General features: G+C 36.2%; 1 protein-coding gene across 1 annotated transcript in view; it reads right to left on the bottom strand.

Annotated features, from left to right (window-relative positions):
* Nucleotides 1-22920, bottom strand: part of BTRC (beta-transducin repeat containing E3 ubiquitin protein ligase) — a 160466-nt gene that overhangs the window by 106496 nt on the left and 31050 nt on the right. The window contains exon 3 of the mRNA XM_015813435.1: nt 16350-16457. Within this exon, the coding sequence (XP_015668921.1) occupies nt 16350-16457 (108 nt within the window). The remainder of the gene's footprint in view (nt 1-16349; nt 16458-22920) is intronic.

The following is a 22920-nucleotide window of genomic DNA, read 5'->3' as shown; positions in this document are numbered from 1 at the left end:
AAGATAGGTCAACCTTGCACCTCCTTGAAAAGGCTACACCGTTAATATGTGCTTTAGAATAATTCATAACTATCCATCATTCTACTTCCTTTTGAGGTAAAGAAAGAGGTATTAATTAATGGCAAAAGATAAAAGAAAACTAACTATATCTAATTTGCACCAATAAATGTAATACTATCTCTCCATCTACATTTAATCTTGCAAATCTTCCTTCTTTCTACCATATACACGCACTGATTCACATATTGCTTTTTGTTCTTTAAACTTTCACCTCTCAACATAATCCAGCCACAACATTGTCTGTCTTCACCTTTCTCTCAACCCATTCATTCTTCCTTCCTTATTTCTGTCAACATAAAATACTAGTAATAGATCAAATAGTGTTCATCACTTTTCTAAAGTGCTTACACATCTATAAATCCACAATTCTTTCCCCCATAATTAGTAGTCTACAAAATTACATACATTCCTTTACTTGTTCTAGTTTTTGACATTCATGTATAACTTGGAATCACTCAATTTTCCCTGTCAAATTTTCCCTGTCAAATACAAATACAATTATCCTGAGTTTCTCACTGCAACTCCATATTCACAAGAAAACATTCCATAATATAGGTAGTCCTCAACTTATGACAACTGAGCCCAAAATTTCTGTTGTTAAGTGAGATATTTGTTAAGTGAGTTTTGCCCCATTTTCTTGCCACAGTTATTACGTGAATCCCTGGAGTTGTTAAGTTAGTAACATGGCTGTTAAGTGAATCTGGCTTCCCCATTGACTTTGCTTATCAGAAGGGTGCAAAAGGTGATCACATGACCCTGGGACACTGCAACCATCATAAATATATGTCAGTTGCCAAGCATCTGAATTTGATCAAGTGATCATGGGAATGCTGCAACTTTTGTAAGTGTGAAAAATGGTCATAAGTCACTTTTTTCAGTGCTCTTGTAACTTTGAATGGTCATTAAATGAACTGTAGTAAAGTCGAGGACTACCTGTACAAGCCAATTCGTTTTACCTATTCTATATATATTATATAGAAATGTGCAATAAACTTTCTCACATTCTATCATTTCTCAATAGCTTCGTGAAAAGCAAAAATATGGCATGCATAAATATGGCATGCCCAGCATAAAATTGCTCTGATCTTCTCCAGTATTGCTTGTTGTCACCTCCCAATAATACCTTCAATCAGTATTCTGCCAATCAGTATTCTGCCAATATTCTTCTAATTAAAACATACACATTAACTCTATAACCAAACCACATTAAGATTTTATTTCAGTTGTACCATCTATGCCTACAGACTTAGCATTTTACAGTAACTACACCATATTCATGAATTCCTTTCCATATATTTTTAAACTGGATACTACAGGTATCTAATTTGCTTCAATTCCACTCTTCAACACATATCAGTCTTATACAAATCTCCAAAATATTCCTTCCAGCATGACCTCATCTCAGTTTCATCCCAAACCACTATATTAGTTTTATTCTCAATTTCATTCTTTTTTGCTGGAAGCTCCTTATTTACCCACTTCATCCCTTCCAAAATGATTACTACTGTTATTAAAATTAGTCCACATTTTCTCTACTTTCTTAACAGTTCCATCCCCCCTTGGACTATACGAAATCCCTTGTACATTATCAACCTATGTACAATATGATTATATGCAATGAGTCACTTAATGACAACTAGAATTGCCATTGCTTAAGTGTCACTGTCATGTGACATCGCACTTTATGACATTGTGATGGAATTTCTGGTCTCAATTGCTGACATAAACTGAGCACTGCCTGTATACATATTTGGAAATAACCCAGGGGCTACAAAGTTGGGAACCAGACTTGGATTAATTTCAAGATCAGTGTCTCATATTTCTGCTTAAGAATTTTCAAAACCTAATATGGTCTCCAGCTCCCCCCCCCACTAGTTGATAAGATGTTCTCTAAGAACCCACAGGATCAGACCTCCTGGGGGGGAAAAGTTAACTTTAGAAAAATAGTACCAAACTCTAGCTTCCTGGGAGATAAAAGCTCATCTCTAAATATAAAATAGCATTCTTTTTTTAATATATTGTATTAATTTTTTAACATAATCACCTTAATATTTGGTAAACAGCCTGTTGTCTGGGTTTATACTTAAAAACAATCAATAACAATTAATTTCTATAATTCCCTAATCCACATAGTAGCTTTTCTTGATTTTCTTTTCTTCCAATAATATTCTCTTTTATCAACCTTGAATTAGTACACTTCTTAGTATTCTGATAGATAACAATTGAATATAAACATTTTTCTAGTATTTCTAGAAGTAACAACCCCATTAATATAAAGCTTCTTTTCTAATTGATCATCTTAATTACTTCGTCATAAATCCTGTTTTCAAAGTTCTTATTTAGATTTGTTTTCCCCGCAATGTTCAAAACATTCTTACCAGTTAAGATTTTCTCAGAGTTAATTACACTTAAGTATTTAAATCTTTTTCCTCATACAAGCCATCCCAACAATTTTACATTTCTCATATCTTAAAAGAAAAACAAAAAAGAGAAAAAAAGGAAATAGTATACTATGTGAGAAACATGTCTCTCTTAAGCTAAAATACATTTATATCCAGAATTTTTCTATTCTTTTTAATCATATTCAAACAAATGTTTAATCTTTAAATATTCCATCTATTAAATCCAATCACCTAATCTTTTAAATCTATTCAAAATATTCTTATCAATTGAAATTTTCTCAAAATCAATTACACTTAAATATCTAAAACATTTCCCTCATAGAAACCATCCCAACATTTTTATATTTCTCATATCATAAAAAAATACTATGTTATTTGAGGGGTCCATCCCTCTTAAACTAAAATTCATTTATATCCAGAATTTTTCTATTTCTTTAACCATATTCAAACAGCTGTTTAATCTTTAGATATTCCATCTGACAAATCGTATCATCTAATTTCTTAATTCTAACTTTAGCCTCTTTTTTTTTGCCAAACATCTTTCCTAATCAGTATGCTCCGCTGGACCAGAAGGTCTTCCCATAGTCTTGTAGATGTTGTTGTAGGTACAAGAGATAAGTCAAGTAAGACGTTTTTGTAGGAATGTTTTGCCCCTTCATTTTCATTGAAAATCTTTTTCTTTCTTTCTTAATTTCTATTATCATTTTTGTCTCTCAAGTTCTCGTAGTTCTCCTGACAGCTCTATATCCATTTTGTCAAATCTTTTTTCTTGTCCTCAGACTTATTTTGCAATCTTGAAATGTAGGTTATCTTTTCCATGTCCGATATTTCCTGCAAGTATTTCTTCATCTGGGTTAAGTCATAATTCCTTCCATTGTTGGGTTCCATCTTTAAATCTCTTTCCTCTAGTTTATGTTAAGTTGTCTGCTTTATTTAATCGCTCTCTCTTTTTATTTTCTGAGAGATTTTTGTTGTGAGGTTAAATTGAAAATGTGTTCATTTATATTTTCAAAGTTGTTTTTAATTTCTTCATGGTTTGAAATAATTGTCATTTGTATTAGTTGCAACATGGCACACATTTCCTCCTGGAAAGTATTTGTTTTTTCTTGATATGTTCTTTCTGCAGATCTCTGATGCTCCATGATAGCTAAAAAAAATTCTTTCTCTGCAAACAGCTTTAGAGTCACAGTTCAATAAGTATTTATAATCCAGGAAGATCAGGGTTTTTTTTCTGAGGTTTATGGTTCTCGCTTTATAGATAGCCCAAAATGTTTTCTTTTCTTTGTTGCAGCTGTTCTCTGTTTAGTTAAAACATTGAAGGTCACAAAAACAGGTTATCTTTTTCTGGGCTTTTTGCCAATTTCTGTATTAGAGCAACACAATTGTATATTTTCATCCATCACTAGATATCAGCACCAGTTCATTTTTTATTTTTCAAAACAAGCAATTACTCTTTTGTTTTCATCAATAATCTTTTGAAAAGAAAATCTTAAGTAATTCCACCAATTTCAAACTTATCTAGATTTAAGTCTTATATTCATTTCATTTCAATGTATTTCTATCCCCCATAAAAGTTTAATTCGTTGCTTCCGTCTGTGGGAGGGTGGAGCAAGTGTCCCGCTCCTTCTCACTTTCGGAAGATTTTTGCTTCTTGGGTTTTTTCCCCCAGGAAATCAATTATCAAATAGGAGAGAATTGGTATTCTTACCCAGTTCCAAACACGTTGTTTACGATCAAGCTTAAATTAATGCTTTTTGGCTTCGGCTGCTTGTAGCTTGGGCTAGACTCTGGAGTGAAGCTAGCCTTTCTTTTGCTGGTTTCTGGAGGGCTTTCCCTGGACAATCGGATTGACCGCCCTCTCTCCACAGTCGGCAGGGCACCCCTCCTTTGTCACCTCTCCAGGGCGAGTTTAGGCTCATTTAGGGTCTCCAAACAGAAAACAATTGGCCATAGGGTGCGGAGCCCCATGATTCCTCAGCTGCTGCCCTACCGCGCAAAACCAGAAGCCCCATAAAATAGCATTCTTAATACATCTAGATTTTTCCACAACATTCTCACAGCTTTTATTATTTCATTTTCATCATTTTTCTTTGGATACTAACATTTATCATATAAATTTTAATTTTACTTGTCAGCACTTTATTTTGAAGCCCACACAAATCTTTGTGGTGTTCCTTCCAACATTGCATTTAGTGTCATTAAAAATCATTTCAGTACTTTTCATTCCATTTACTTTGATGGAAGTTCCCTATATAATCGTCTTCACCATTTCTAAAATGTTGCTTATTTCCTTCAAAATTGTTCTGCATTTTTTTCTGTGTGTTCTTGATTTTAACCATTTTTTCCTTTCTTTGACTATATTTCTTTGTAATTACTTCTCCAAATGAGATTTAAATATTTCTCTCATCCTCATTTTTGTTGCAGCTATCATTCTCTTATAAGCACTTTTTCTTCATCCACAGTCTCTTTCTCTTCATTATTTTACCAAATATTAAATTTCACATTTTCTATTAACTCCATGCACTACTGCAGCATGATGCCTTTTTCTGTTTCAAGCAGCTTCCACATCTTTTCTTATATCACATTCATTCTGATTCATTTTGTTGGGAGATGAATCTTTTATTTATTTTATACAGGACTTATTCCTTTCTTCTTCCTGGAGTCAATCTTTTTCTCTCTCCTTTTACTCATTTTTTTTCCTTGTTCATTTTCTCCCATGATCTCATTCTAATATTATGACAACTACAGAACATCTCATCACTCTTGCACCTTTCAGTAATTCTTTTAATCTTTAATAATAAACAATCAAATTACCGGGTCATACAATCTATTCTTTTCCTTTGCCTTATCTATGCATGAACAATTTATGTGTGACCATATTCAAACAAACAGTTCTCTTTCTAAGCAGGTATTGACTGAACGGTCACTCTTCTCATTCATTCTTGTTTTAAATAATAATCTTTTCACTTTTGGGTAATTTTGTTTGGTCTCTTTCCTACCCATCCATTCAACATTATGGATTTTTTTCCCTGGATCACATTAATTCAGGATGTGGATCATATTTACAGTTATCTTCAGAATATGTTTCTAGATAGCCAGATATGATTGAAGTGGGGTTCTAGGGGCCAGATGTGTTTGTTGTTATACCAAGCTCCCTGCTATGCAGGAACATCCTTAAATGAGCTGCTAAACTCTATCAGGTGGTGGAGACCATTAATTTTGGGATATTTCAATTGATCCTTGTTTGGTAGTTTATTAAGTGTTCCTGTCCATCTGAAACTGTTCTCAATCACAGAAAGCCTAATTCACATAGATCAGACGTGTCAAACTCGCGACGTCATGTGATGTCGCGCAACGTATCGGAGCTTTTTTGCCATTGCCGGCAATGGGGTGGGCACGGCTCCAGTATGATGAAACCGGCCCACGGGCCGGCAGTTTGACACCCCTGACAAAGGTGGTCATATGCTGGATCTGTTTTATGTTTTAGGGCAGCTGCAATATGATTTGAAGATGGAAAACATAATCATCCTCTGACTAACTTCTCTATGTACTTACAGACATATGTTTAAAACCTGTAACACAACTGTTCTACTACTTTAGAGTGGAGTCCTTTATGTTCTCTGAGCTTGGTTGTTTGCTTGCAGATGTTCATTACTCGACTAGTTAACGTCATCAGTGATGTTATGTAGTCCAGTAATCAAACAAAGATTCCACAGCAAAACCCCGAACTACATATATTCTCTTCTATTGGTATGACTTTAGCCTCAAATACTTTTCAGTCTACCTGATGAATATTTAGCCCCTTTTTGCACAGAAGAATCTTAAGCTGACAGATAAATTTCTTTTAATGTTCTTTTTTAAAGAATAGGTTTGGGCTTTCCAGGAGCTTGTAGCCTGGATTAACAATTCCAAATATTTGAAGTTTGAGCCTACTGATGTAGAGCAGACCTGGGCATTTTACAGCCGCTGGCCCACATTTGGCTATCCCTGTCCGGCCCATGTGAGATCAGTGGCAAATTACAAATCAAATGTAAATAAGTATGTCACAGGGGACAGAACAAGCTGAATCGGGTCCAGCTCTGTGTAGTTACTGTGCATTCTTTCAGTCGGCTGGTGGCTGCAGGAAGGCGAGGAGAGAAAGGACTTTTCTGCACCTGCGCAGTGCTCGTCCCTCACCTGGAGCAGCCTAATGAAGTCATTGTGTGAGGGGACCTGAGCTCAGCCACCCACTGCAGCCTTTCAGGCAAGTGTGTGGAATGCAACTGGGAGCTAGCAAGCAAGAATGCAGTGGCGGTGACAGAAGAGTGGCAGAAGAATATTAAACAGAATTAAGTTCAGCCTATCGGTTCTGCCTTCCAGAACAGTCCCAGTTTCTGATGTGGTCTCTTGAGAAAATTAAATGCCCTGATGTAGAGGAAAAACAGCAAATGAGCTAAAATACACCCTTATTTAATACTAGCAGCTGGAGTTAGCAGCTATATTTTAAGAAATAAGCAAAAGCAACTTTATTTTTCAGGCAATGGTCAACCTTTATTTTTTTAAGATTTAATAAGCATCATCTATGTGGCACATATTAGAACAACTTCCTCCTTTGAAATATAAATAAACTGTGAATATTTAAATTCTTTATACCTGATAAAATATAGCCTATTACTATATGTTTGTGAATCTGTATTCTAATTAGTCACTACAATATCCTTTATTTTACTTAAATAAAGAATATATTATCCCTTTAGAAGTCATACAGTACCAAGAATTGCCATTAGGTAGCAGCAAAGGATACTCTATTTCCTTATTCCTCTCCATTTTCTTACTTTCTCACATAGCTCTGGATATGCTAATTTCAAAACATGCATACTGACACCCATACAAAAATGGCCCTAATTCAGTTAGTGCAATCTGCAATTCAAAAAAAAAAATCAATTACTGCATTGTGGAGATTTCCAATACTAAGCTGATGTTCACAAGTCTCAGAAATGTGAGGTTAACTTTTAAGAGTATCTGTATTCCATCCAGTTGTTACTACATATGCCATTTGTCATAATACCAATGCATAACTTTCTGTATTATAACAAAGAAAGGAAGAAAATCTATACTTGGTAGACGTGTGTGTGTGTGTGTGTGTGTGTGTGTGTGTGTGTGTGTGTGTCCAATGCATACATGCACACATTCAAATCAGTCTATAAAAGAGTAACTAGCACAAAGTCACTCAGATGACATTGCACATACGACAGGACTCCCAGTTTCCAGCCTGGAACCCACCCACCCCCACCCCCATCACCAGAGATCAGAGACTATGCCATTTAAAAATTATGAAATGCTCTAATATAGCTTGGGGAGTCTGCATAGTATAAGCTTTTCCCTTTGTATTATTCTGTATACAACACATGCACTTCAACTACATATTTCCTCAAATAATATGCTCACTCATTCTGCTACGTAGCAAAATGCAGAGTCAGCTTCACTGGATAGCTAATATACTGGAAAACTAAGCTTTATCCACAACAGATGCATTTAAATATGAATATCAAACGTTTATTTATTTTCAATATTATCCTTCACTACGTTTAGGTTCTTTGGGAGCTGATAACGAGAAGAAAAGAGAGGCCTTAAATAAATTAAATGTAATTTTTAAGACCAGTATTTAAAACTGAATGTCAGAAGTGTGGTGGTTCAATATTTCATAGCCAATTCAAGAAATGTGCAATGCCACTGCAACTTTAAATCTTGATAAATCCCCTATGTCAGCCTCTCCTTCTCATTGAAATGCCAGAGGGAGCAGCAATCAGAGAGGAGATGTTCAATGTGATAGAGGTCAGGACACTGGTGGATCAACGTACAAGGAACACGACCTTGTTTATTTTTTTCTCCAGTATTATTGTTTACAGGGTGCTTTGTTCATGTACCTTGTGGTTCTTAGCTAAAAGATGAAATTACAGCCTAGGATGGTGCACTCAGGCACACATCCAATTTGTGTTTCCATCTCAGAAAACAAAAAGCTTTGGAGGCCCTCAGGCTGCCATTCAAACTTGGAGAGGCTGACATTTTTAACAGCATGAACCAGAGACTGGCAGAGGGAATGATCGAATGCATTTCTAACTTGTCAATCAAAGATCTCACCTCTGCTGTCTTGTAAACAGTTGGGAGCCATCTAAGTACATTCATAAATGGGGACAAGTACATTCAGTTGGGGGGCTGAAGTCATGGCCATAGATTGCTAGCACTTGAAATCAGAGCCTAGTGTAATAATCTCAGCATAAATAACTTGTAGATTTTTAACAGTGCTGCTACAGCAAATCAGAGTGGACAAAGGTACATAGACATCAAACAAATAAAGCCCATCTTTTTACTACACTGATGGATATTCTGTTCAAGGAATACTTCCAATTATATGCAGGAAACATCCTGTATTAATAAAAAATGTTACTTTTTTATCAAAGGTGTCACTTTTATTGCAGATGCTAAACTAGCTACATGCCAGAACATGACTTGTTTCATTAGTAACAGTAAATTTTTTGTAGTAAATATATGAACAAGAAAAGAAAGGGACAGAATTATTGTTTGAATGCTTATTGCAAATTCACTGGAGAAGAAAAAAAATAGGTGCTCTCCAGGAGAATAAATAGTAAACAATGTGCTAAAAATACAACTATCCAATAAAGCATTATAGGCAATGATGTAAATAACTTTACAATTGGCAGGAATTAAGCAGCCCTAGATGCTGCAACTTCTACAACAGGAGAAAAGTCTACTGATACTCTCCATGCACTTAGCATGTATTAAAAGAAAAACTTAATCCATGAGAGTAACTATGCTGAATTGTTGAAAAAAAAATCTTATTTTTAAGAGAGCAAGACAAACATGGTTATGACTAAGTAAAAATGTTTTTTAATTCATCTCTTAAAATTTGTTTCAATCCACAACCACATTCAAAATAAGCCAAAGAGAACAAAACTCTATCTCAGGCATTTCTAGTAAATATAATTCATTCTTGCCCTGATAAGTAAAACTGCTAAAAACTGGCAAATTGAGGCTATCAAATCAAAAAGGAATTTTGCAAATTTTACTTCTATGTTTCTGAAATGCTCAGGGATTGTTACTTTTCCATCTTGTTCAAAATCCTAAAAATTTTGAGCAAGGGATGAACTGCAAAAGGGTCCAAAAGACAGGTATAAGCCCTTAGGATCCGTGAATTAAGTTAAAGTGTTCTCATCCAGGCATGCAAAAAATAAGACTTTGAACTGATATAATTTCTGTCAACCTGCCATCATTTATGACTTAACTCTAATATTATTTTAATGTTGTAAGACACCCAGAGTCATCTCGCCATGAGATAGGCAGTAAATAAATTTAATAAATAATAATGATAATGGTGATAATAATAACAATAACAAGTATTTGCACTAATACATAAATGGCAACCTCAATTCATCCCAAAATTTAAGGAGGATATCTTACTTACTCCAGGAACCAAACTACAAAATCTAACCCTAACCCTTGCATGCCCATAATCTGTTACCTTCTTTAGATTCTTCATTAGTATTTTGTAACTATCCTTGAATCCGGCGCTCAGTATAATTAAAAAATTAAGTGGGTACTGGGCTTCTTTTACAGGAACTGGTAAACTTTCTAATACAAGAAAATTGGGATATCTTTGTTACTTTTGTTGCATACACATAACATATGGAGCAAGCAACATTATGTAGAGCAACGAAAAGTTAACAAATAATAAGATAAAGAAGTTATAGTTATATTATATATACTTATAGAGTTGGACAGTTCATTGATAATTATAATGAAATATGGTGACCCTTCATTGAAATATTTGCATAAATGTTTTGTATACAATGTTTGACTATGTGTTTGAAATACCCACATATTTGTTTCACTTTCTTTTTGCTTTTCCCCCTCATTTCTTTTAACTAATTTAAGGCAGGCATACTTACATACATACTTATTTTGTATGAAACACTGTTGTGAAATAAAGAATCTTTTTCTAAATCACATCATTTTCCCCAAAATTCACCCATGGTTCTTTAATTAATAACATTAAATACAGCGTAACATATAATTGCCACAAACCTATAGATTACAGCAGGGGTCTTCAAACTTGGCCCTTTTATGACTTGTGGACTTCAACTCCCAGAATTCCTCAGCCAGACATGCTGGCTGAGGAATTCTGGGAGTTGAAGTCCACAAGTCATAAAAGGACCAAGTTTGAAGATCCCTGGATTACAGTTTTCACACATACCTACAACAGAGATGATAGCAATCCATACTCACTAACATATATTTCATTTTTTCATTGAGAATTAAACCTACCCTTGTAAAGGATAAGCTACTGTATATAAACAGAGGGCAAACCCTTCTAGCACTAATGATGTTTACCTAGTTGAGGTAATGAAATGTCTGAAAGCAAACAACCAAGCTCAGAGAACACCAAGGTCTTCACAGTTCAGCTATGAGCTACATACATTCTCTTCAATTAATCCTTTCTTTTTGTAGTTTTTCTTTAACCTTAAGCTTCTCAAGTGCTCTTGAGCTTATATTTTTATCTCTTCTAGTACAATGAACATCTAACTTACAAAGGTCAATTATGGAAATTAAAAACATCCAAATTATTTAATCACTTAAAAATCCTTTATAAAAATGAAGTACCAACTTACAAATAATTAATGCTGTCACAAATTGCGAATCAACTTTCTACAACTAGAATTAAGAAGCAAATACCACCTTAGATTATACAAATCAAGGCAGAAATATATGAAGATAATTAAATTCTAGCCTGTATTTCTCTATATTGAAAAAAAAGATAAAATGTCCCTATTTCTTTTTTAATTAATTTTTATTGATATTTTTATGTAATAGGAAAAAAATACAAATTTAAGAAAAAAGTGCAAAGAAAAATGTTGAATAGATTTATTTATTTTATTTATAAAATTTATAAACTGCCCAACTTATCTCAAGGTAACTAAATAGATAAAGAAAAGAAACAGAAAAGAAAACTAAAGTAGAAAGAAGTGGCTTCTGATAATCTTTACAGCAGTTACAAATCAATTTATCATCTATCCTCCCACTTTAAAATTGCATCATGATTCTTCCTATATTTTATCCTTTCTAATCATCAATTCCATAAATCATCAGTTCATTTTTTTCCATTTTCAGCAAAAAAAAATCTACAAAGGGTTTTCAGTCATTAATAAATGTACTTGTCTTTTCCCTAATTAACAAGTCAATTTTGCCATTTCTGCAAATTTTATAATGTTAAGCTGCCATTCTTCCATTGTACCGTGTTTTCCCCAAAATAAGCCCTAGCATAATTTTTAGTGTGCACCTAATATAAGTCCTATTGTAAGGCGAGGCAGGTGGCGGGGGTGGAGCTGCCCCATGTGCCCCGCACCCACAAACCTCCCCAGAAAAAAGGCCACCCATGCCCTGTCACTTGTCTCACCTCACGGCAGTGGCACCAGCAGCAACAGCCCCATCCAGCAGGAGCCTGCAGGTGACGGGACAGGAGACCATTGGGGCTACCACCACAAGGTGAGGCAAGGCAGGTGGCAGGGCGTGGGTGGCCTGGCTGCAGGGGGCTCTAAGGTGCATGGGTTCAGGGCGCATGGGGCAGCTCCACCCCACACCTGCCTGGCTCACCTCATCCGGTGGTGCTGGCGCTAGCACACTGCATGGCCTCCTGCCCCATTGCAACTGTGAGCAACCAGACGGTGGGACAGAGTGGGCAAGCGGCCACGCTGCATGTCCGGCCTGGTGGTAGCAGTGCTCCCACTCACCTGTGCTGCGCAGCTTCGCAACCCCTGAGTGTGCTGGCCAAGGGGCCAGCGGGCTGCGGCTGCTGCCAGACACCTTCGGCCCCGACGTGCTCGCCACCCCCCTACATGGAAAAATAACACATACGAAAATAAGCCCTAATAGGTCTTTTGGACCAAAATATAAGATCCGGTCTTATTTTTGGGGAAACGGTAGATAGTTCCAAATCTTTACGCACATAATAATCTTGCTACAGTTACCATATATAACATTAATTTTCTATGAGATATATTAATATCCCTATTTCCAAAAGTTGTACTAGATAACCAAGTAAATGAGCAGACATCTTAAAGAATATCAGTGCTGAATACTAGCAGAACTTGAGAAGCTTCCATGGAGTGATCTAAGATGTGTCAGCATTATTTTCACATCACTCAAGGCAAGAAGCCAGATTTAAAATTAAATCAAATCGTATGTTCTTGGCTATAATCTATGGACTTACCCAACTAACTGTCACAATGATTCATGAACATCAGGAACATGATGAAGCAGCTGTTTCATGAGGTTTCCCCAGGTACTGATGGCACAGATTTCTGTTACCACAAATTTATTTAATCTTCTGATACATCATATCTCATATATTTCTCTTGGAAGCCAACGTGTAATCATTCAGATTTTCTCGCTTTCATTTGTATCTGCTTATAACTATCCTAAAATAGTAATTTCATTGCATAGCCTTATATTTAATTCAGTGGTTTTTAAAACCAAAAACTAGGATTGACAAAAGAAATCAGAGTGTCATTTTTGCTTTATTAATTAAAAACTAAGGAGGAGTGAAACCGCCCAAAATCAATTAAAGTTTATGGGAAGATTCAGCCTATCTTGTGGGAAACTGCCTACTTTTTAAACATACATTACTTAATCTTGTTTTGTAATAAATGTAAAAATAACTTCAGTTACTTCTGAGTTTTTCAATTTTGGGTCTCTTGGATGGACAGATTCTTATAAAAAACATTATTCCCCGAAGATGAATCTCTTTCATATACATACCTGAATACATATATCTTTCAACATAATGAGAAAATGGAAGTGACCTATTAATTGATATATAACTTATATCGATATTTCCTATCGATCCTCAACTTACAACCATTCATTTCATTACAAAGTTACAATGGCGCTGAAGAAAGCAATTCACAACCAGTCCTTGCACTGGCAACTTCATAGCATCTGCATGGTCATGTGATCAAAATTCAGGAGTTTGGCAACCAGCATATATTTACAATAGTTGCAGAACTCCGGGTCACATGATCACCTTTTGCAACCTTCCAGTCAGCTTTCAACAAGCAAGCTGAGGACTACCTGTATTGCACAACTCCAGCAAAATACAAATACAGATATTCCCAGACTTACTTTTGTTCATTCAGTGATGAAATTACAAACACACTGAGAAATGTGACTTACAACTGGTACCTCAAGTTTCAGCCGTTATAGCAACCCCATGGCCACCTGATCAAAATTTGGATGCTTGGCAGCTCTGCACTTACAACCACAGGAATGCTGTAACTCCACCCACCTATCTCCCCCCCAAAAAAAATCTATGTCCTTTTTATGAGGTAAGTCCAACTGGCTGCTGGCCTGGGCTTTGGCTGTGAAAAAGAAATACTAAAGACAGCCTTTCAACACCCCTTTTTGCCACACAGCTCCTGGGTGGAGCTGGAGCTGGCTTTGCGTTACGGAAAAAAAATGATAGGCAGTCCCTCAGCCATAGAGTCTTAAAATACAATCTTCCACTCCTTATCCAATTGGGAGTTTTATTCCTGCCAACCACGCAATTTGCATGGAAACCACTAAATAGATTTCTAGAGATGATCTCTTGATTCCAGAGGAAATCTGCTTGGTGGTTTTAACCTTCAGGGAGTCAAGCCAAAGCCAAGGAAGTTTCAGCAGTTGCTCTCTGTCGCTCTTTTCTTGGCTGCTGGTTAGAGGCAACCATGGGATTCTTCCCTTCTTGCAGGAAAGTGCTCAGGTGCTACGCATTGGGAGTTCTGCTGAAAAAGGGCATTTCCTTGCAAAGCACATAATTGCCAGGACATTTGGCATTTCCCACAGGATCGCTGCTTTACACACCACTGCGGAGGTTTCCCAGGCATTTGGCCCTTTATGGCAGGAGTGTGGCTGTTTTGTGCTGTACCCTGGAGCTTTATAGGCATTTGGCTCTTCCCGGGGCATGGCATGTTTCGTTGTGCTGCTGGGCTAGGCTGGGGCTGAGGCTTTTAGGGTTGGCTGTGGCTTCTTTCCCCAGCCTCCCTCTGTTCTCACCACATTACAGCACCCTAACTTGCATGCAGCCTGCCAAGGCCTTCCTCTACCCCTGAGACATTCCTATGTTCCTTATATGGGACTCCATCCTCTTAATGATCCAGCAAGGGGAATTGCTGGGATTGTGATTGGTAAGTGAAGCTGTCAGGTAACATCTCATTTAACAACTGCTAGTCCCAATGGTGATCATAAGTCGAGGAATACCCAAAAGATCAACTTGGAAATTACAGTGTTTGTCTGCTCATTACAATATCACTTAATAAAGTCTTGATCATTTGAATACTATAATTTGTCCTGAAAGGTATTATGTCTGTCATTTTGTATACATTTCACCTGAGTATCATATGACTCTTATTTGCAGGGTCTTTTGAATTTCACATAACAAAAAGATAAAAATCCACGATCATGAAAATGCCATGGTAGAAATACGCTTAAGTCCCAACACTGCTTGCACTTTAGTAAGCATTGATAAGGTTGGCATTTATGTCTGCTGATCTTTTGATGAATAGCAAATATCTTATGACATTTATATACACTGATTGGACATTATGTGTTCAATGTATACTTCTGAAATCAAGAAAATATAAATCTCCTACCATCTGTATAGTATTGTATTTTATGTTGTTATGATTGTTAAGGTTGTGTTAGTATTGTTTTGATGATTTATACTCTGGATTCAAGGATAGAATAAGATAAATAAAAAATGCTCTATTTTCATTTTTGCACTTTGTTTATAATAAGTTTGTTTAGGGATTAAAGGACAAGTTCAGAACCATGTACATCTCAATAGATTTTTAGAACTTGCGTTATCATATCTGGCCTCCACATGATCACATGATGACAGCAAATATCAATAATTCTTTGCCATAATTTAGTGCATATATGGATGCTTATACTCCATATATGTTGCCATTTTAATGACAATAAAAGAAAATGTAATCTAGTATATCAATATATTTAGAAACATTAGGTTGGGGAAGAGTGCTTTAACCTAGCTGATAATGATTATGTGAAAAAGCCATATAAATAAACAGTAGGATAAATTGAAATATTCCACATCTAGAAGCTGCAAACCAAGATTTTAAAAGTTAATGTGATGTCTGCTTTTCTATTTAATCAAAGAATTATTGCCAGATAGAAATAAAGTTTTTAACGTGTATAAGAGTTACATAGAAATAAAGTATAAGGCAAACTAGTACCTTAGGTTTCTTTAAATCTCTCATTAGGAACGTTTTAATTTCAATCTCAGGCAAGGCAAAAGCCAACCTCCAGAAATATTTCCTTGATTCTGTGTGCAGTAAGGGTGAAAATGGAATAGTGGGATAGACAGAAGGGGGAGAAGTAAAATATTCCAGAATGTGGAATGACAATTAACCTTATCCTGTCTACCTTCTTCCATTATCAGTACGCCACTAGAAAAGCAAGAATAACATCACAAGCCAGAAATAGACAGCTGGAACGTAAAGTACCAATTCTTACCACATTTATGTTCTAATTTAAACATCAAATGGCTTTCTGTCCTCCTCAGAAAAGGAAAACCAGGCCAATTTTTCTAAGCACAACTATACCTAATTTGCAAGGGTCAGCACTGTATCTTCTGAGATGTTGGAAAAAAATATTTCCATCTGAGCCATCAATCTTTCTGTATTAGTGACCAACTCTGGATCTGTGCAACATGAATAGCTGGAATGACATGTTGTAAAAGCTCTAGCCATAGTAATCATCACAATGAGGAAAGAAGTTATGAAAACAAGCAGGAGCACAAACCTCAGACACCCAGACAGAGACAGAGTGAGAAAGTACCTGGAAAGTTGTGAGTGTGCCAGTCCCTGGGTTATACAGGCATCGCAGTGAGGGCATGCTGTCCGCCAGGCTGGAGCAGCCCAGCCAAAGAGACCGGGGCATAGAGCACTGCAGAGAAAGGACAACTATGAGATGGGACTGTATGAGACAGGATGGTACAGAATATAGAAATTTCTATCTCTGTACAGGTAGTCATCAACATATGACCACAATTGGAACTGGAATTTCGGTCATAAATTGTTGCGGTCATAAGTCAGTCAGACCTCATTTTTAATGGTGGTCGTTAAGTAAGTCACTGTGGTAGTTAAGAAATCCAGTTTCCCCATTGGGTGCTTTTTGCTGGAAATTGACAAAAAAGGTAGCAAACCACAACCCCGTGACTGCAGGAGACTGCAACTGGTCATGAATGTGAGCCAGTTGCCAAACACCCGAATTATAATCACACGATCATTGGGGGGGGGCTTGCAATGATCATAAGCATGAGTACAGGTCATAAGTCACTTTTTCCAAGGCTGACGTAATTTTGAACCATCAAAGTTAAACAATCAGTCATAAGTGAGGACTACCTGCAATGTAAGTTCTTAGCAAAATTACAAGTTACTGTTAAGAAACTGGAATAGCTTCCACACACCTACACATTAGTGACCTGCATGTTCCCCTTAGAGAAAAGCAGAAGGGAGGGCAAGGTAGGAAATACCACACTTCTTGCACACACAAATAAAGCTAATTAACTTTCTCATTAACATTTCATACTATTTTGTTTGCAAATGTATTCTAATTCAAAAGAGTCAATTCAATGCTTTTAGTGATCTCAATTACTTGTTCTTTTAACCCATTAACCAACTAATTAAAGCAAATATTATAAAACCTAACGTAAGTATAATCAAGCTAATTCATTGACTGATTTTTCCTTCATAGAAATTCACCTGACCCTTTCCCTGTGCATCTTAATCATGGCTAGTTTTAATCATGGCAATACCTTAACTACTGTTAATATTTATCATCTATTTCTACCCAGAGTTGAAACAATTAGCAGTAAATAAAACACCAGTATCAGTATGCTGGAAATTGAGACCAGAGACAGAAAGGTAACATTTATATTTTATATAAATTCCTTTGCCTTTTCCCCAAAAAGGCTTTCTCTACCATTCATAACAATATACTTAGGTTAAATTAGTTACTAGTATAAAAGCACCTGATAAACCTTAGGGTGAACCTATCCATAACATTACACTGACCTAGGACATTTCCATCTCTATGATACTCCTGTACACATCTAAATTGTTACAAAAATTGTAGAGCTCAGCATGTGATAATTTGCTTATCTTTTGCTTTGAACTTTACCTGTTCTATGCATACAGTTACCATGAATTATAAAATATGTTTATGTGAACATGTGAATTCAGACAAATGCAGTTTACTCAGCAAACTAGATATACTACAAAATTTAAACTTAGTTTCAGTCCCCTCCTATTCATCTTGGAAGCTGGAGAAGTACCGGGACCTGAACAAAGAACTATAGAAAACGTAGAAAGCAAAGGCAAAGTGATCCCAGTGGTGATATAGAAGCACTCGGCGCTGGAGAGTGGCTCCATCAGATCCCAGGAAGAACATCAGAGCTCTCGGTCCAGAAGAGTGCAGTGTTAGGAACAGCTAAGATATAGCACTGAACCCTCCAACCCCCAGGCCTCAGGCAGAGGATCTGAGTCTGAGGAAGACACACACCACCCACAAGGATGAAAAGAGAATTTAAAGAAATATATCATTATAATAATATGCAACATTAAAAAGCAGAAATATTAGGCATGTTCACCATTATATATAAAAATGGAATAGAAATAATATAATAATTAAACAAAAAGGAAGAAAAGATGAATTAAAGACTTTGAAGAAATATATAACAGCTTTACTATTTAACCTGTATTAAATAGTAAAAGTTATTTGCCCTAATAAATGTTTATATTAATTTAGATACGGAAGTTTACAGAAAGAATCAAATGAAGGTCAATGGGAGCATCATGAATAAACCAGTTTTAGGCAAATCTGGCTTGGTGTTTTGTGCAAATTTAACTAAAACTCCTATTTGCTCTGCCTCTGGAATAGGTAGTTTCTAGCATCCAATTATCTTGCCTGAGGAATGGAAGAAGACTGATTGAAATATGATCACTCTCTGAAATGTAGGAGGAGAGCTATGTTAATCTGATACCCAAAAAATCAGGAGTCTGGTAACACTTTTTTCAATCAACCATTTTTATTTTTTTAAAGATTTTATCATTCTATTCATCTGATGAAATGAAGTGCAGATTATGAAAGCTTATACTAAATTTGTTAGTGAAATAAAAATATTATTAGCCTCTTTATTTTGGGGTCTTGGGCAAGTAGCATTGAAAGGTCACAGGATCTATCAAGTCCCATTTCTATGATTATACCCATCTTCCTTTTTCTAAATACTATCTTGTTCACCATGTCTAGATATTTTTTCAGTTGTGTCTGAAATTGCCACTCCCACCCTAAAGGTTGTCTCTCCGTCTTCCTTGATATTTGTCCTATAGCCCTTGATAACCCTTTGCCTCTGACTTCATTTCAGCATCTTTTGTGGAACAACATATTTTTATAACAGTTCCACACTAAAAAAACTTTTTCAAATTTTCAAAAACAAAAATTCTTAGGTTTTTTTAATCCCACTCATCATCTTACTTTCAGTAAATGAACTGTGTTCCAATTTTAATGCAAAAATGGAAAATATGTCTATTGAATTTATACTGATAAAATTGTCAGAAAAAATATTTTAATTACTACTCTCTTTTTCCTTCACTTCTCTGCCACTTTAGTACTAGTTTAGTCTCCTGTATGAGCTCCTATGCTCTAGAGTCTAGACTCAATGTTGAATAGATTTCATGTCTGTGACAGATCCATCCAGTCTACTGGATCCTCCCAAATAGACCAACTGTATACCAAAACATTAACATAAAGCCGTCTTGATCCCAGCCATTTATTCTGAGTAGTAGATCTGAACAGAACCTGTTTTTTCATTTTAAAAAAAATCCTTGCCTCTGGAACATTTCAATCCATAGTTTTATCTCATCACCATCAGAATTCCTGTAGAGATTGATCTCTATGTACCTTACAATGAACATACATTCCAATGACTTTCTCCTTTGTTAATAAACCTCTTCTTCTATTTCTCTCTGCTGAGTTCTAAGGGCTCATACAGCATGTATATAGCATATGGCATGAAGTGTTAATAATGTTTTATAATGCCTTGGTAAGGCCACACTTGGAATACTGCATCCACGATGTAAAAAAGATGTTGAGACTCTAGAAAGTGTACAGAGAAGAGCAACAAAGATGATTAGGGACTGAAGGCTAAAACATATAAAGAATTGTTGCTGGAATTGGGTATGTCTAGTTTAATGAAGAGAAGGACCAGGGGAGGTATGATAGCAGTGTTCCAATATCTCAGGGGTTACCACAAAGAAGAGGTAACCAAAGCACCTGAAGGCAGGACAAGAAGCAATGGATGGAAACTAATCAAAGAGAGAAGCAACCTAGAACTAAGGAGAAATTTCCTGACAGTTAGAACAAATAATCAGTGGAACAACCTGCCTCCAGAAGTTGTGAATGCTCCAATACTGGAAGTTTTTAATAAGAGATTGGACAACCATTTTGTGTGAAATGGTATAGGGTTTTCTGACTAAACAGGGAGTTGGACTAGAAGACCTCCAAGGTACCTTCCAACTCTGTTATTCTAATTCTAATTCTATTATATATCTTTAATAAAAGTGGCTAAATAGAATTTATTGCCTGCAGATCTTTTTTCTACTTCATTAATTTGTTAGTGCAGGGAAATATAATAATCAAGAAGTACACAAAAATATTTGAGATAAACCGAGGGAAAAAATGACTTGTGTGCTAGTTGACACCATGGATTACTTGCTAATTTAGATTGCCTCCCCCCTTTCTTCACTTTGAAATAAAATAGAAATAAATTGGTTATCACAATATTTTCATTAGAGTACAAAATGACACTAAGATACTAATAAAGGAGAATATTTGTAGCTCAGGGACAGCCATTTGTCTGAAATGGTACAGGGTTGTTGTTGTTGTTGTTGTTGTTGTTGTTATGTCACTTTTTATCCTAGAACTTTTTCCATCTATTGAATCTACTTTTCCAAATGTGTTCTGATATTTGACTTAAGTGCTCCTTGGTGCTCTCTCTACTCAATTCCAAACATCTCACATTTCTTTCCAATATCTCTGCACTTCATTCTTTCTTGCTACTTATGTCCTCAAAATAGCTCAACAGGCACAAATCTCTGGTTTTCTCCTTGATTTTTCTGTTCCCTCTGTCCTTGCCGAATCAGTCAGAAAATGTTTCTTCCTCTATAACATTCTCTCTACGATTCCTTTTAGTTCATTCTGTAATTTCTTTTTAAAAAAAGATTGGTCCATGCTCTGCACATTTTACTCTCTAATCTTCCTTTGCATTCATTCACCCTTCTCCAGCATTCTGCTTTCAAAATCACATACATATACTGTCCACATAATGTCCTTCCTTAATTCTAAATACTGGCATTTTATTCACTTCCAAATCCTAAACCAATTTCTTTAATTTTCCTTGAGTATCAGTATTTGTCCTGTGTCTGGCCTCTTTACTGTTAAATCTCCTTCAGCTGCCTGAACATTTCTTATTCCTACCACAGTGCCTTTTCTCCTGTTAGTTATCTAAACAATTACCACTCAGACTAATCCCCACTTTAGTTCTTCCACATTTATCCTAAAAACCTATGTTCTCTAACAGTTTCTTTCTATATCCTTATTTCCTCTTTAAGTGGTATTGGCTGGGAAGATAATAATTAAACTAATGAAGTGGCCTTTAGATTACCAAAGTTCATGCTGTAATACATTTTTCATCAATAGTCTACTATAGCTAACTCTGAAATAGTGCAAATGTAATGTAAACTGTGGGTGAACATCTATCTATCACATTTGCCTGTAACATGCTCCCAGAAACCAGTCTAGGGAATCTAACAAATAATTTTGACATTATAAATAAAATCCTAAGAAACACTAAAGTGCCTTAAAACTTCCGAATACAATTTATATAGATTTTGTAGTATATATCATGTATGAAAAAGAACAAACTACATAAAATTCAGATGTATTTATAAAATAAATACTTAGAAGGCCTGAATGTAGAAATAAATTTTTAAACTCTTCTTCAAACAAGAAGAATTAAAATAAGCCAGGGATGGAGTAATCCACATTTCTAAGGGGAATTACAAAGGGGAAAAAGCCCCAAGAAAAGCCTTGCTCTAGCTGATTCCAAGCAGGCCTCCACCATTCAGGACACCACCTGCAAAAAAAAAAAAAAACCTTAGAAAACTATCAGTGCTTTAGGTTCACAACTTAGAGAGGAAGAGGTTCCTTCAGGTAGGCAGGGTCTAAGCCAGTGGTTCTCAACCTTTTTAATGCCGCGACCCCAACCGGTCGTAAGTCGAGGACTAAACCGATCGTAAGTCGAGGACTAAACCGGTCGTAAGTTGAGGACTAAACCTGTCGTACGTCGAGGACTACCCAACTGGTCGTAAGTCAAGGACTTTCCCTGCCCGGGAGCGCCGTGCATGCGTGGTTCCGCCCCCTGCACCGGCCGAGGCGTAGCTGGCAAGCAGCAGAGACGGAGCAGGCCGACCACCAGCTGGCCCAGCCCAAGGGAGGTAAGGCACCCACTGGAAAAGGGGAAAAAAATGGCGGACAAAAAAAATGGCGGATAAAAAATGGCGGACAGCCTTGCTTGGCGACCCCCGTGAAATGGTCGATCGACCCCAAATGGGGTCCCGACCCACAGGTTGAGAACCACTGGTCTAAGCTATTTAGGAATTTCAATGCTAATAAAAGCACTTAAAATTTAATATGGAATTCTACTTTCTAATCTGCAATATTTGTTCCTGAAATGCTGTCATCGTAAGTGTGAACCCCTTATTCTGAATGGGTGTTTTATGCCAGAAATTGGCAAAAATTCTAGAAACTGGAAAACAATGTCCCAAATCATGGTCACGACCATAGGACGTTGCAATTGGTCATAAAGACAAGTGACTAAGCAGGTAAAATGTGGTCACATGACCATGGGTAGGTGTGGCATCACATTTATGATGACCAGAAGGGCATTGCATTACACTCATTTTGGGCTCTTCATAAGTGACCAGTCATAAGTCAAGGTTTACCTGAGGCACCAAAGAAATCCAACCAGGAGTCTTTCAGAGTGCTTGAGATACACCGATTGGTGTATTTTCCTAAGCAAGAAGTCTACTCATACTCCCATTTTACTATATTCGGACCCTTGTCTCTTTTAAAATATTTGCATTATGGGATGTCAGATGATTTTAATAAATCAGTAATAATCTTTTAGATATTTTTATTTGTTATGTGCCAGATGTCTCAAAATATCATTTAGACATCTTCAATATATAGACCTTCACATAGGTTCCCAATTTTTCCAACCAAACATATGGCTGTGGGGATGATAAAAGCTGTAGCGTCAGCTCATTTGAAAGATAATTAAACACATTTA

Source organism: Protobothrops mucrosquamatus, unplaced genomic scaffold, assembly GCF_001527695.2.
Source record: "Protobothrops mucrosquamatus isolate PMUCROS unplaced genomic scaffold, P.Mucros_1.0 scaffold156, whole genome shotgun sequence".
NCBI classification, from domain to species: domain Eukaryota; kingdom Metazoa; phylum Chordata; class Lepidosauria; order Squamata; family Viperidae; genus Protobothrops; species Protobothrops mucrosquamatus.
This window is presented reverse-complemented; position numbering and strand designations above follow the sequence as displayed.